Raw genomic sequence first — 15,378 nt, 5'->3', positions numbered from 1 at the left:
AAAAGTTTTCCTTCAGCTCTTCAAGTTTGGATTCCACTTCTCAAACTGAGAAATAAAACCAAAAATGTTCTGCTTGAGAAATGAAGACTTAATGCTATTGTGCCAATTTCTGTGCAAATTAGGAAAATCCTCCAAACTGCAAACCAAACCCCAGCAAATTATTTCCATATTTATAAAATATCAGCAGTTAAAAGGTAAACTTTGCTCAGAATTAGAAAATAAAAGCTACAACATTAACTTAATTAAGGAAGACATAAACCTAAAAGCCCTTCATCAACTTTCAAAATGATAAAGAAGTTCTACAAAGACTAAGAAGTTCCAACTTAAATTTACAAACATCTATTTACTGAGTATCCATCATTTATACGCAATAAAAAAATTAAAGCCAGTACCCGAGTGCTAAGTAGGTAGTAACTTGGGAGTGACCTTAGATATAGAAGACTTGTGCTAACTGGTCCTAACAGAAGCGGGGACGGTTGGGGAGAATAAGGGAGCGCACATTTACCAATACTTATTTTTTATGCTGCAATACACAAATTGGGGGAAAAAAACCCATGAACTTAGTTTGAAATATAAATCAGGGGCCAAAAGTAAGATGCATCTGAACCAGGTAAGTGTTTACACGTGGTGAAATTAAATGCTTACCTCTGTCAAATCCTCCCTGCTTCTGCCCAGCTTAGGCTGCTCTTCGACACCAGCATAAACAACCATATTCCTACACAGTAAGAGTTTATATTTGTAATACACATAGGAAACAACATTAGAGCTTCTTGGATAGAAAGCATTAGAAGGCACTTCTAATGAACTCTAATGAGATGCTAACTTGTGGGTTACGAGCATATCATTCAGTCTTCCACCTTAAAAATCTTAGGTCATTGCATCCTAATGACATACATTATTGGTGTCAATAAGAGACAAATAAGTATTTCTTGGGGCTGGTTTAGACATGTGTAGTATTAATAGGTAGGAATATAACTTAGAGCAACTATTAACAAACTCCTTAGATGTATAATGGTGGACTAAGGAAGTCTAAGGGTTTCAGTGGAAAGACAAGGAAAGAGGCAGGATGAGGCATAGCACTGGCAAGAACAAAGAAAAAGAGGAAGAGGGAAGACGGAAAAAGCTAGAGATTGTGTATCTCTGGTGACAAAGTACCTCTAACTGCTTCAACTGCCTCAGAACCTCCCTAGAAATCCAGATGATAAAACAAATTATATCAAAGATAAGTTGTTTAATAATAAGGTGCATGGCAAGTTGCAACTTACTGTGGCCAGGTGTAGTATCCCCAGTGAGTTTTTTCCACAAAGCAACTTGACTCCCATTCTTTTTTAGTTCTTGGTATACTTTTGCTATCATAATGCAACCAATGATTATCGGGTCTATCACCAGCAACAATTTGGGTGGGTTTAGGATATCCACCTAAGGAAAAGACAATTACATTTCATGAATTTCAGAATAACTGTGCAATAATTATTCTCAAATAGTGCTAGTGTGAGTTTATCTTCATAACAAGACTCTGTTAAAATTCGCTCAAGGCAAAAGCACATACATATGAGGCATTTCACATCAGAGAAGGAAAGATGGGATTATCCACTAAATGGTGTTGGGATAGTTATTTGAGGGGAGAAAGTCAAGTTTGATCCATACTTCATCCCTTTTACCAAAATTAAAAGGATTAATTTTGTTCAAACTTTTTAGGTTTGAATTAATTAATTACAGAACTCAACAAATTCCCATATACTCTCTTCAACCAAATGCCCCCAATTTTAACATTTCACCATGTGTACACTTTGACATTCTCTCTCTTTACACACACACACACACACACACACTCACACACTCACACACACGTACACATGCACCTACACACACTTGTTTTTTGGGACCATTAAATATTCATTTAATATGAGACCTACAAACATGTGTTTCAAGTGAGGGTAAAACAAGATTAGTAGTAGAGAGTATAATGAAATGAAAGTCTTTCCCACATTTAGTTAACACCATTTTATAGTGTTCCAAAATAAAGGTGGTAGTTGGTGCACAGCTACACTCCCTCCCAAAATGGGGCTGCGGGTAAACTGAAGACAGCTGTTTGAATATCTCAGGAGTTATCAGAGATAAAAAAAACTGATAGCCAAAGTAATAAAAATGATGTTTTTCTCCCTCCAAAATCAAATTAATCTTGCCCCTAATCCTACTACTGAGGAAGAAACACTTAATATATTGATGAATTAAATGGTAATGGTATTTTAAGCCTTTGAAATACAGTTTGATAAATAACTAGTATAATTGCTTAGCTGATGAGATAAGTAAGTAGATGACATGTGTACCCAGAGTGTGTAAAAACTACACATTTTATGTATTATAAAGACATAAAGCTACACATTTTATGTATTATAAAGACATAAACAGCCATCTATTTTTATAAATACTTGCTATCACTAGTTTTTACTAAGTCAACTGTTTTCCCTTTATAATATTATTTCACACTTCGTATTAAAATCTTCCTATACTTCTATACTTTGTATAGAAAAATACTTGACATCAAGAACTGTAATTTATACATTTCAAAGAAACTTTCCAAGTTTGACTGAGAAGCACCGCTCATTACGTTTGATAGCACTTACTGATTTCATACGGATTGATGATCAGCTTTTTGTGGGTTCTTTTTAGCTGCTTAAGAATACCAGCAACAGCTGAGATTGCCATCTAAAAAAGAAGCAGGTAAGGTACATATATCAAAATTTTAAACGTCTCAAATGGTTGCTCCCTTGATCAAAAGCAGAAGCTGGGTTCTGTTTCTTTCCAAAGCAGAGAAATACCTCACTCACTGACATCTGGCAGCACAGCCACATGAGGGCTAACTCTGACTTGGACTGAGTCAGTTGCAGTTCTTACTCTTAAACCTTCATCCATGCTAGTCTCTACCTAAAACACTTTTATCATTTCTTTGTTAAACCAATTCCTGCTCATTCTTCCTATCTCAGCCTAAACATTTCTTCCTAAGGGTCTTTTCTCAATGTGCCAGGTCAGGTCAGCCCCATCTTGTACCCTACCTCTAACAGTTTTCAAGTTAAAACCAACCAACTAGTTGTATCATTCAGATACCTTTCCCTTCCTGTAACATGTTATAACTGTAATTAATTTTTTAAAGTCAATCTTTCCAATTAACCTATAAACATGTTCCCCGCTACATCTCCAGTGTTGAAATGCACAGTACCTGAACACCTCCTCATATATTTGTTGGATGAATTACTATCATCTCGGAACCAACAGAGGTAGATTTCAAATCAATACACTTCAAGATATCAGGTGAGGCAAGAATTTTCAAACCCAAGATTATAGCTAAAATAAAGTATCTACCTTTCGAACTACAATTGCATCGTGGTTGAGATTCTCAACAAAAAAACGTATGGCACGAAGCGGTAACACTCGGTCATCTCTCAAAAGTAGAGACAAAAGCCCAATGCCTATATGTTCAAATTTCCAGGGCCTGAAAAGGGGCGGAGGGGGGAAATCACAAAACACATCATTCATAAAATCACTTTAAAAAAACAACCCTGTATTTGAAACATTATAATTTTAAGTTTCCCAAGAATCAAAATAGGTATATTGAAAAATACTGCTCCTATCATCAGCCCCATACTTTCTAAACTCATGAATCAGACTACAACTTTTTCTGACAGTCATTCATGGCCTTCAGGGTAGAAACCTCCTATAATACTGAAGATAAAAGTTTGAGAATTAAAAAAATATATTTTTGCACTTACAAATTTCTCTGCTCCACACCATCTAGCAAAGTGTTTATCAAATTTTCATAGTTCCTTAAAAAAAAAAAAAAATTCAGGTAAGGTATTGTTTTAATACAATACTAAGATGGGGCTCCCCTGGTGGCACAGTGGTTGAGAGTCCGCCTGTCGATGCAGGGGACACAGGTTCGTGCCCCGGTATGGGAAGATCCCACATGCCGCGGAGCGGCTAGGCCCATGAACCATAGCCGCTGAGCCTGCGAGTCCGGAGCCTGTGCTCCGCAACGGGAGAAGCCCCAACAGTGAGAGGCCCGCGCACCACAAAAACAAAACAAAACAAAAAAAAACTAAGATGAACATCAAATAATGTAATATAAATTCAAATTCCGGCCAAATTCACCCTCCTCTTCTCATCACCAGACTATAAAGGGTCTGATGAGAAGAAAGCCAGAGTGAAAGCAGATGCGTAACCCTGGGAAAAGAAAATGAAAGGCAGAGGAAAAAAAAAAAAAGTGCTAAGTACACTGAGCAACTCAACCATTCCTGAGTGGACATTCAAAAGTAAATTTGTGAGTAGTAATCAACTGGTTAGGAGTGGTCTACCTATATAACAACCCAGGTATACATGAGGTAGGCTATAAAGTTTATTATTTATATAGAACTGTTAGAAAAAAATTAATAAGCATATTCATAAGGCAAAGAAAAAAATAAAGTTAGGAAGGCTCCTGCTTCAGTGTTACCATTGAAGTGCTTTGGTCCCAAAAATCTAAAGGTAGTTTACTAATATCCTAGTAACAAATTTGTATAAATGTTATCGATCAAAAAGTTATTATAAGAGATATGAAGAGACAAACGTGTTGAACTTGAATTTAAGATTTAATGAGTGGGATATGTGTACTACAAGAAAAATCAATTCATGTTGAAAAAACATACGATATTAAGATAACTTTAGGGACTTCTCTGGTGGTGCAGTGGATAAGACTCCGCGCTCCCAATGCAGGGGGCCCAGGTTTGATCCCTGGTCAGGGAACTAGATCCCACATGCATACTGCGACTAAGAGTTCGCATGCCACAACTAAGGAGCCCGTGTGCTGCAACTAAGGGGCCCTTGAGCTGCAACTAAGGAGCCCACCTGCCACAACTAAGACCCAGTGCAACCAAATTAAATAAATAAATAAATAAATAAGATAACTTTATTGTGAGATGGTGTTTTCTACCTCCATAGCTGAAAGTGACAATCAGAGATCTTCACAATAATTACCTCTTAACATTTTGGTATCTCTTCAGAATCAATGTGTAAATTTCATTAGGTAGTTACAGTGCATCTATATTTTAGAGATATTTAAAACCTACTATAAAGTTATATGTCATGATAAGTAGGCATTCATAATTACCTTAGGGCATCAGCATTCCTTTCTTGTTGGCGTTTAAGTCCTTCTTTAATTTCTTCTGAGCTAAGCATTATCTGTTTGATAGACGGGTTTTTTGATTGTTGAAGTAATTCTGCTATTCCGACACATGACTTTGGAATCTTATTAAAAAGAAAAGCCAGGGAGGAAAATGAAGTACTGAAATACCACGGATGAATCTTCACAACAATATACTGAGTGACAGAAGCCAGATACCAAAGGCCACAAACTGTATAATTCCATTTAGATGAAATGTCCATAATAGGTAAATTCACAGAGAAAAAAGGTAGATTAGTGGTTTCCAGGGGCTAGGGGTATGGGGGAATGAATGGGAAGCAATTATTATTGGATACAGGTAAAGCAACTATACTCCAATAGAAACTAATTTAAAAAAATTATTGGGTACAGGGTTTCTTTTTCTGAGTAATTACAGTGTTCTAGAATTAGAGTAGTGATGTTTGTACAACCCTGAGAATATACTATTGTGAATAAATAAATATATATATATATATTCACAATAGTATATAACAGCACACAACTGTTGTGTTAAAAAGGTGAATTACATGTCAATTTTTAAAAAATTTTAAAGAAGAAAGCATAATCTAACAACAGTTACAAATAGCAAGAGTATGTTTTGCAGAAAAGGAATACATTTAGAGCAATGGTTTTTAAAACTGAGTATGGGGCTTCCCTGGTGGCACAGTGGTTTTTAAAACTGAGTATGGGGCTTCCCTGGTGGCGCAGTGGTTGAGAGTCCGCCTGCCGATGCAGGGGACACGGGTTCATGCCCTGGTCCGGGAGGATCCCACATGCCTCGGAGCGGCTGGGCCCATGGGCCATGGCTGCTGGGCCTGCGAGTCCGGAGCTTGTGCTCCACAACGGGAGGGGCCACAGTGGTGAGAGGCCCGCGTACCACAAAAAAACAAAAAACAACAACAAAAAAAACAACTGAGTATGGACGTCAAAAATAATACTGCAGAAAAGAGGGGGATTCAACCACACTCACACCTCTTCTACCCATCCCCAATTCTGATGGGTGTGTAAATAGGAGTTTGAAAATTCTTGGATGATGATCTGCTATCTCTCCCCATTTGAGCTCCACTGAACCTGATATTTACCTTTTCATTTGTCAAATCATCCAATTTTAATCTTCACTATAAATTATGGAACCCTGTGGTCAATCTTCTGTGACTTTGACTAGTAGAACTGACCTCCTAAAATATAACCAACTCTTTGAAAAATGAGGCTGCAGACATACAGGGGATAATGGTAAATGCAACAATGTAATAACACTTTGTGGCCTCTTGGTAGAAAACCACCTAGTTCTCTCCTGGCCATGCTCCAGCTTCCTACTCTACCCTGCCATCTATAGTAATGATCACTAAAGCAGTAAAAGGAAACAGAATACAAATGCTTTAAAAAAAATTAGAATCAAATGCCAAGAATATGATTACTAAAAAAACACAAGAAAATAATAGCATTTTGACAAGGCAGTGTTTGCACTAAAATTTGAATTAAAAAAATGATTTTGCTTACTGTGAAGTCCAAACCAATTGTTTCATATTGCCGATGAATCTTTTCTGCAAGATCATCAAACAGCCTCACTATTGATGGCTTTTCCAGGGACATTGCTTTGCTAAGCCCAGAAGAAACAATTGCTGGCCAAGTCTGTACAATACAGTCCCAATCATGAAGGTTTGCCAAGCATACACCGCTGTGATTTCCAAGGAGACAATACAAGGCACCCTGCAGGAAAAAATGATCAATATGGGAAACAAGAGGCACTGTTTAGTTGTAGCCAACTCACTTACATGTTGTTTTCAAATTTACTAAACACTGATTATTTAAATGCCTGGTACTGGTTATAAAATAGGTCCCCACATTCAACACGTTACTTTTAGAAACTTGAATTTGACACTTAAGTGCAATCCAGTAATATTTTCTCTAAGTCATTTAACAGAGGGTTAGCTCAAAGAATGGCTATTAATGAGGTAATATAGAAATGTGAAGATATTGCTTTTACGGACATAGCTTCCATTCTAATTCTCCTCTACTACATTTATAAAGGCTGTGAAATGTGTCACTCTTAGCATTTTAGGGTATAACATACAAAATAATTTTAAAAATTGTGGTTAAATCTGGTTGCCAAGTATTTCTCTAAGTATATAAAAACTAGGTTACTTAATTATACTGTGTACTTTTTACTCATAGGAGCTCAATCAATCAGAATGATTCTGATGACAGTAGGTACCTCTTTCTAAGGTACCCCATTTTAATGAAAAGAGCTATTAGTACCAAAACATTTTATTTCCTGAACAATTCCAATCTGACTTCCTAACCACCCTGGATTCTAATCCTCTTTACAGTTCTTATAAGATCACTGTAACTTCAATTTTACTGACCTAATAGACAGTTTCCAATTTTAAGCTTACTTGACTTGTCTGATTTTGTCCATTTAAACTGCTCTCCACAAGGTCGACAACATATCACCCAATGAGTTAGATCCTCTACAACATTCTTGAATTACACATCTGCCTTGGGGGTCAGCAATTCCATTACTGCGAAATTCTTTCAACTTTTCTCTACGTTTGAAAAATTTCGTAGTAAAACAAAACAAAAAACCCTATACCTTGAACTGCTGTTGCGTGACATCTTGCCTATCAGGCCGTAAGAACTCCAAAACCAGGGGAATGATATCTCTGCAACAGAAGTTATATGCTCCCAAGGCAGCAAAAAATGTTTGCTGGGCCTTATTTCTGACCTAAAGAAACAGTTATTAACAGATGACTTTTATTAAATGGTAGACAAACTACAAAACAATTTCTAAATGAATCATTAAAACAAAGCAGTGGTAATTTAAATGTTTTCGTAATAACAGAAAAATATAACAAAGCACATAACTTAACAAAAATGAGTAAATGATAATCTTTTTATCAGAAGGAAAGCAAATTACCACCAACCATATCCATGGTTTAAGTTACACTGGTTCAGGGACTTCCCTAGTGGCGCAGTGGTTAAGAATCCTCCTGCCAATGCAGGGGACACGGGTTCGATCCCTGGTCTGGGAAGATGCCACATGCCGTGGAGCAACTAAGCCCATGTGCCACAACTACTGAACCCGCGTGCCACAACTACTGAGACCTACACATCTAGAGCCCATGCTCTGCAACAAGAGCCACTGCAACGAGAAGCCCGCACACCCCAACAAAGAGTAGCCCCCACTCGCTGCAACTAGAGAAAGCCCGCGAGCAACAACAAAGCCAAAAAAAAAAAAAAAAAGTTACACTGCTTCAAATATCCTTTTGATAAAGGAGAGACTGAATGGAACTGATATGCATTTGTTCAGTAACATAATCAGCAGACTTAAACTTTTTATTCTGAGTTACTCTTAATGAGAAGGGTCAGATTTTCTCTTGTGTCTACACAAGGAAAATCAAAGACTTTCCAAAACACAGAACAACTTAACCTTTTCAATGCAAGCCTCAAGTATAGGCCACGTATTTTTTTTTGCAGTACGAGGGCCTCTCACTGTTGTGGCCTCTCCTGTTGCGGAGTACAGGCTCCGGACGTGCAGGTTCAGCGGCCATGGCTCATGGGCCCAGCCGCTCCGCGGCATGTGGGATCTTCCCGGACCAGGGCACGAACCCGTGTCCCCTGCATCGGCAGGCGGACTCTCAACCACTGCACCACCAGGGAAGCCCTAGGCCACATATTTTTAACCCAAGCAAAAGATTCAGTATAAATTTATAATCCATGAACTAGTTAAATAGTAATGAATAAAAGCAATACACTGTACATATTTCAAACTTTTTAAAATAATACTTTAGGCAAAATCTCTGGGTTAGATTGGTTTCCTAATTTACACTATTTTATAAAGACAGAATCATTGGCTGTACATGAATCTCTTTACTTTTCCCAGTTCTCTGTGTTTAGAGATAAATTTTTGGTCTTATGCTACCTGAAAGGAGGGACCCCACAATTCACATGGTATCAGCTTCCTGAACTCAAGCAGAATGCCTAGGAAGAATTATATGGCCGTCACAGACAGGCCTTCATAATGTGATTTAATTTAAGTGGCATCAACATTACACTAGCACTATCTACCAACGTTAGTTATATATTTTTAAAAAAAATTTGAGAAGCAATTACAAACAGCAAAAATAAACATTATTTTAAAAAGAGAAGCAAGATTAGTTTGAATATATGTCATTTAAAATGTAAATTTTCTTTGCCAATAAATTATTTAAATTCCCTTGTTAAAATGGGGATACTTTAGATTGCACGTTACAAAATGGGTGAGAGGGGGCATGCCCAGACTGTTTGGACTAGCCTTACCTGACCGTATGAACTTGTAGATAAACGAAGAAGATCTCTAATCATATCCTGATGTACCTTTTTGTATTCACAACCCTCAACAGTTAGTGTTCGTAGCTACAAAAAAAAAAAAAAAACAGTGTAAATCAAATCTCAAAGTTTTTTACTAAAAGTTCATTTAATTATGAAGTAACACCAATAATTAAATATTTATTTGAAAAACTGTCATTTAAAAAAGTCACTGTGGGGAGTTCCCTGGTGGCTAGTGGTTAGGATTCCGGGCTTTCACTACTGTGGCCTGGGTTTAATCCCTGGTTGGGGAACTGAGATCCCGCAAGCTGTGCAGCACGGCAAGACAAAAAAAAAGGCATCATGATTTTAAAAAGCTATTTACCTCATGCTGCAACATTACTCTGTCAATCAATAGCGCTCTGATGTGTTGCTTTTTCCCATGGAGCTGAAAAACAGTAGCAAACACTTCAACATTTTCCCTAAATGACTTCAACAATGGTTCCCCTGAACCCCTTAACAAAAAAATAGTTCAAAGAAGGTACAGGATGGGCTGATGGGTACTGAAGGTATTTCACTTATTCTAAAATCATCAGACTTTTATTCAGTCAAATACTAAAAATACAAAAACAGCCCACTAAGAAAACTGCTTTACTCTATTAAACTTATAAACAGCCTTTCTGGGTAGTTGTGTATGTTTACTACAGAATATAACATTTTTTATTTTTGTAAAAATTATCTTTTAAGCTCTCCCCCACCCCCAATGTTCTACCCAGTCACTAAAGGCAGATGTCTGGAACTCAGACTGTTCCTCTTTCACACCTGTATCTCATTAGTCATCAAGTCCCCACAATTCCATCTTCTTTTAAAAACACCTTATCTCCACCCCAATGCCAGTGACTGGATTCAGGCTGTGCTTTCCCATCTGAACTATTATAATAGTTTAACTAAAAAAAAAAAAAAAAAAAAAAAAATAGTTTAACTAAAGCCTCCCGGCTTCCAGTCTCAATCGCCTACTGCTTATTGTTCACAGCGATGGCAGAGCTTTTCAAAATTCACTGAATTGAATAATGATCTTTCCAACATTTACATCAGATCTACTTAAGAACTTCTAATGACTCCCCCGTTGCTGAATGTAAAACTGAAGCATTTTCTTGGGCAAAACTAGAAATGACCTAGTTCACCTCCTGCCATTCTTCCCTACAAACACTGTTTGCTAAAGCATGCCATGTTTGTACATCTCCCTGCCCTGTCACATGCCATTCCCTTTGTCTAAAATATGTAGCACCCTGTGCCTAAACAATGAACTCATATAACCTTTTCAGACTCAATTTCAACAAAAGTCTCCTATAGAAGAACACTGCTATGAACATCAAATGGCTGACTTAAGTATACTTTCTTCCAGGCTCCCAGGGAAGCTTGTATTGACTTCTCTTGGAGACCAAATATAACATAAGATTACATAAAATGCAATGCTTTAAAGTCATGCCTGTGGACAATTCCTATTTTTACTCCTTCAGTTTCTTACATGGTAAGAAAGTTTCTTACATGGTAAGAAAGTTATCAAGTCTGATAACTTTGCCAAGTTATCAGACTTGAAATTGCCATTGAGAGTCCGGAGACTACCATGGAAATCGACAGAAGAGTTTGTCTCAGGGAAGTACATTTTTTCTAGGATCCTTTTGATTATACCATCATATAATATTTGAAAATCTACTATTTTTACTTATAGGGAACTTCCTCTGTATGGCAAATAATTGCTATATCAGGTGGTTATATCAATATTATACACCTTTAAAAAAAATTCAGCTTTAGGTGAAAATACTGACCCGATTTTCCATTGATTTCTTTACTAGGTTAAAGCTTTTCCAACGAGAGTCAAATTCATGCTTGTGAGATCCTTGGAATTGCAAAAGGTCTCCAGTAATCTGCATCAAAGAATTGCAAATTTTATATTTATGAGTCGTCAAGTCAAACCCGGTCATATTAACAATTATGCAACTGTTAAATGACAACTGTACCTTTATGATAAGAAACAAGGACTTGGTATCATCTTCTGAATTATTAAGTATGTGGTCTATAATAGGAGGAAAAGAATTTTGGTTAAAATATTTTAAATTACTATAGGACTCCTGATATACTAGTTAAGGAAGAAGAGCAAAAACCAAACGCACCAAAAAAAACCACTGCCTGATATTCTCACCATTTAGAATTTTAAAATGGTTAAGTAAAAGCACACATGCTATAAAATAAAATTTCTAAATATTTATTAATAAACATAAATTAAATACATATTTGTACTTACTAAGAAGTTTCCTTATGACCCTAGCAATTGTTTCTCGGTGGTTCTCTCTGGATAGATCTATTTTTAAAAAAATGAGAGAAAGCATTTTACACACTGAATGCTGACCAGAGCTTTGAAGTTTATATCAAAACAGTTATATCAAGAAGAGATAACGTATCCAGGAAAAAAACAAATGGGTCTGTATATGGGAAAAGAATCTAAAAAAGAGTGGAGATATATTTATATGTATAACAGATTCACTTTGCTGTACACCTGAAACTAACACAACATTGTAAATCAACTATACCCCCAATAAAAATTAAAACAAAATAAATAAACAAACAAAAAAAAACCAAAGAAAAACCAAATGGGTCTGTCTTTATCATAGTTGGTTAGTAGCTTGGCATGATACAGAATAACTTTTAAAACCTTCACATTTATAAGAACCTGCTTACAAAACTTTATTAGGCAGGCAAGGAGGAGGGAGATAAAACTATCTCTGCCAATATTTCAAAGGCTCTATCCTCTAATTAGAGGCCATAAATGCATAGGATTCTCTAATTAGTTGTGGTGACCCAAATCAAACAAACAAACAAACTACACCTAATTAATGTATGCAATGAACTCCGATGTTAATCCAGCAATAAAGAAGTGTGCTAAATTTCTATTAATGTTAGATTCAGAACACTAAATTAACACAAAATGTTTTACATAAGTATTTATATAAAATTTAACTCACTATGATAGAAAGATACTATAAAGATAGTTAGAATATGTAAGGGTTTACATCAAGTATAATACAACAGTTCTATAACAATTCTAACCATAAATGAGCATTACAATATATGAAAAGTCTGCCTTTGCACATAGAAAGCATCTATCTTTTACTGGCTATTCTTTATATAATAATTACACACTTTCTCCAGAAAAATCAAAGATAATATTAAGTAATTAATATTCATTCTACATATAAAAAAGAGACTAGAAAAACTGTAACTACAAAATTATCCCATTTTAACCCTTGTACAGTAACTGATGAAAACAGTCCATACAGATTTACTCAGATTAGGATTCACATACCATATTCAAGTCCAGTATACAACTTTGTCTCTTCCAAGGACACCATACTTGGTACCCTGTATAAAAACAAGAATGCTTGTATTTATTAATAATACCAATAAGGAGGCTTAAAGGGAAAAGTGTCATTGCTAGAATGTTTAAATGATGATCTTTAACAAACACAGATCTCTCATCTTCAGTACTTCAATTCTTTACTCTAGCTTTCTGAAGATTAATGCTCTATCTGTTTCAGTAAGGACAGTGTTATTCATCTTTAAAAAAATTTTAATTAAATATAATGACTTTGGGGGGGGGGAATTTACTGCCCAAATGAACATAACACTGATATTCAATACTCAAACGTAAAAGCCTAAATCTGATGTTAAACATTTATACAAGGAAAAGTCAGCTTTACAATGTTATAATAAAGGTTAAAACTAGACACCAAAAAAATCACCATCAAATTTTACTGTAGAATATACAGCAGACACGCTTCTTTAGATAATCATTACCCCTCCTCTTAAAACCAGCTAAACTGATCTCTCCTGACATCTGCAGTAAAATGCCACTACTTTTGAAGATGTTCAGATGTAAAAATACTACATTAAAAGTCATTTTTTAGGTATGTATGGACAGATTCTGCTGGGGAATATGAACCTTTATATCTGAAATCTAAATTTTCTTTAATGAAAAATAAATAGACTTTATTTCAAAATATGAGATTCAATTCAATAACTTTTTACAAACAAAGCGATAATACTTTCTAAGAAAAGGAAGACAGGCACAAATGCCAAGGAAACATGGGGTAAGCGTATCCTATACAAGGTTAATTAGTAATAAATAGAAAATTTATAATTATTGCTCATAATTCATGACCTACACAACACTTGTAATGAAGAAAACACTATTTTGAAATCAACATACCCCTCCCCCGTACTGTATTTTTTTAAGTTGAATTAATTAAGTTATCTCTACCCTAATATTTGGTTGTTGTGAATTCTGGAATTTATCTAAATGGGTAATAACATTAAGATGACTAAAATGCCAATTATTTAACTATGTTCCTTGCCATAATGTGGATGGCAACAGTACTGTCCCAAGTTTCAAAACCAAGCCTACAGAATATAAACAAAGAATGGTAATATTTCATAATATAAAATGCTAATTTGCTTTTCAGAGAATTTCAAGAATTTCAAATTCAAATTCTTCTTAAAATCTGGTTTTCATTCCATAAAGTTTCAACTTTCGGCAACAGCTTGCAAACTTGAACATTCTGTAAAATTATGTATGATTGAAAAATATATATGTATCCAGAGTCCAGTCATTAAAAAATAAAATCAGATTCTTTCACACTGAATTTCAAGGGAAGTCCAATAACTTTACTGAAATTAGATTTGACCAAGAAAGAGAAAAGGCTGTGCTCACATAGTAACAAGCGTTAGGCGAAAGACTGTTACCCACCCCCCTCCACCTTCCCTGGTAAAGCATGGGGAAGTACTTGGCCACAAGCTATCACATGAGAGCGCATGTCCCCTCACTGCTGCTATAAACATAAGTTGTTTCCTAAAGTAGGAATACAACTGTACCTCACCCCGTCCATACCTAGTACCACACAGTACTGAACCAAGCATGCATTTTAATTATTGTCACAAAATTACTCTTAACAAATGACATTTTAAAAAGCAATCACTATAGTAAGCTATCCCGAAAATTTTTTTACTATATCAAACAAACCAACAAGCAAACAAAAGGCTATCAGTTGGGAATTTGAAATGTTTTTCTTATATGCCTTTCTGACTCTAATAACACCAATCACACTATAACTACATTTAATAACAAGTCTCATCTAAGAACCATGATGCTAATTCTAAAAATCCATGTGTCACTCTGAATTGTTTCCCTATCAGAAAAGTTGATGAAGTACTATCACTTATTACAATTATTTAGAAACATATCAACCTGTGTGGGCTTTTAAAATATTAAGTAATAGATTTAAATTAAAATGGCTTAGGCTTTTACTTTTAAAACCTGAACTAAAACACATCTTACACATCTCAAGAGTATAGAAGGCATCTGTTTAGACATATAGTTCAGCTTTACTTTATTTGTTCTTATCCATCTCAAGTTTCTTTTATGCTTATTTATCTAAGATTCAGCTTTAAGTGATCTATTCTTATCTAACAAATTAATTAAACTCTGATTGTATTGACACCTTTTACACCAAATGCTTCTCATTGAGTATAAATACATATTTATAACTAAATATTTCTTCTGATCTTTAGAAGAATAATTTTCTAAAAGAAATGTCTATCCATTACCCAAGTAAGACTTTATGATTGTATCTCTTTGTGGTCACATTTTAAGTCTACGTGTGCTGGGCTGTACTCTCTGATACGTAAATCTGCTCTTGTAACTTTTAGTTATGTACATAATCTTAGCTGAGTAGACTTAAAGTGCTATCAACAATTATAGATCTGCATTCTGATTAAACACTATAGTAGCAATATATACAATTTAAACAAAATATCATCACTCCCCCACCCCGAGTGAAATT

The 15,378-nt window shown here is 35.5% G+C and overlaps 1 protein-coding gene across 1 annotated transcript in view; it reads right to left on the bottom strand.

The window, feature by feature from the left end:
- The window catches only part of PSME4 (proteasome activator subunit 4), a 101,080-nt gene that overhangs the window by 18,057 nt on the left and 67,645 nt on the right, over positions 1 to 15,378 (bottom strand). The window contains exons 21-34 of the mRNA XM_060168600.1: positions 12,846 to 12,901; positions 11,787 to 11,843; positions 11,503 to 11,558; positions 11,311 to 11,409; positions 9,867 to 9,929; positions 9,494 to 9,589; positions 7,788 to 7,919; positions 6,695 to 6,904; positions 5,144 to 5,280; positions 3,771 to 3,824; positions 3,364 to 3,493; positions 2,628 to 2,709; positions 1,266 to 1,419; positions 646 to 715 (exon numbers count right to left, since the gene is read on the bottom strand). Coding sequence (XP_060024583.1) covers positions 646 to 715; positions 1,266 to 1,419; positions 2,628 to 2,709; positions 3,364 to 3,493; positions 3,771 to 3,824; positions 5,144 to 5,280; positions 6,695 to 6,904; positions 7,788 to 7,919; positions 9,494 to 9,589; positions 9,867 to 9,929; positions 11,311 to 11,409; positions 11,503 to 11,558; positions 11,787 to 11,843; positions 12,846 to 12,901 — 1,396 coding nt within the window. The remainder of the gene's footprint in view (positions 1 to 645; positions 716 to 1,265; positions 1,420 to 2,627; positions 2,710 to 3,363; positions 3,494 to 3,770; positions 3,825 to 5,143; positions 5,281 to 6,694; positions 6,905 to 7,787; positions 7,920 to 9,493; positions 9,590 to 9,866; positions 9,930 to 11,310; positions 11,410 to 11,502; positions 11,559 to 11,786; positions 11,844 to 12,845; positions 12,902 to 15,378) is intronic.

This window comes from Lagenorhynchus albirostris, chromosome 13 (genome assembly GCF_949774975.1).
Source record: "Lagenorhynchus albirostris chromosome 13, mLagAlb1.1, whole genome shotgun sequence".
Classification (NCBI taxonomy): domain Eukaryota; kingdom Metazoa; phylum Chordata; class Mammalia; order Artiodactyla; family Delphinidae; genus Lagenorhynchus; species Lagenorhynchus albirostris.
The sequence above is the reverse complement of the archived record's forward strand: the minus strand, read 5'-3'. Positions and strand labels throughout refer to the sequence as shown.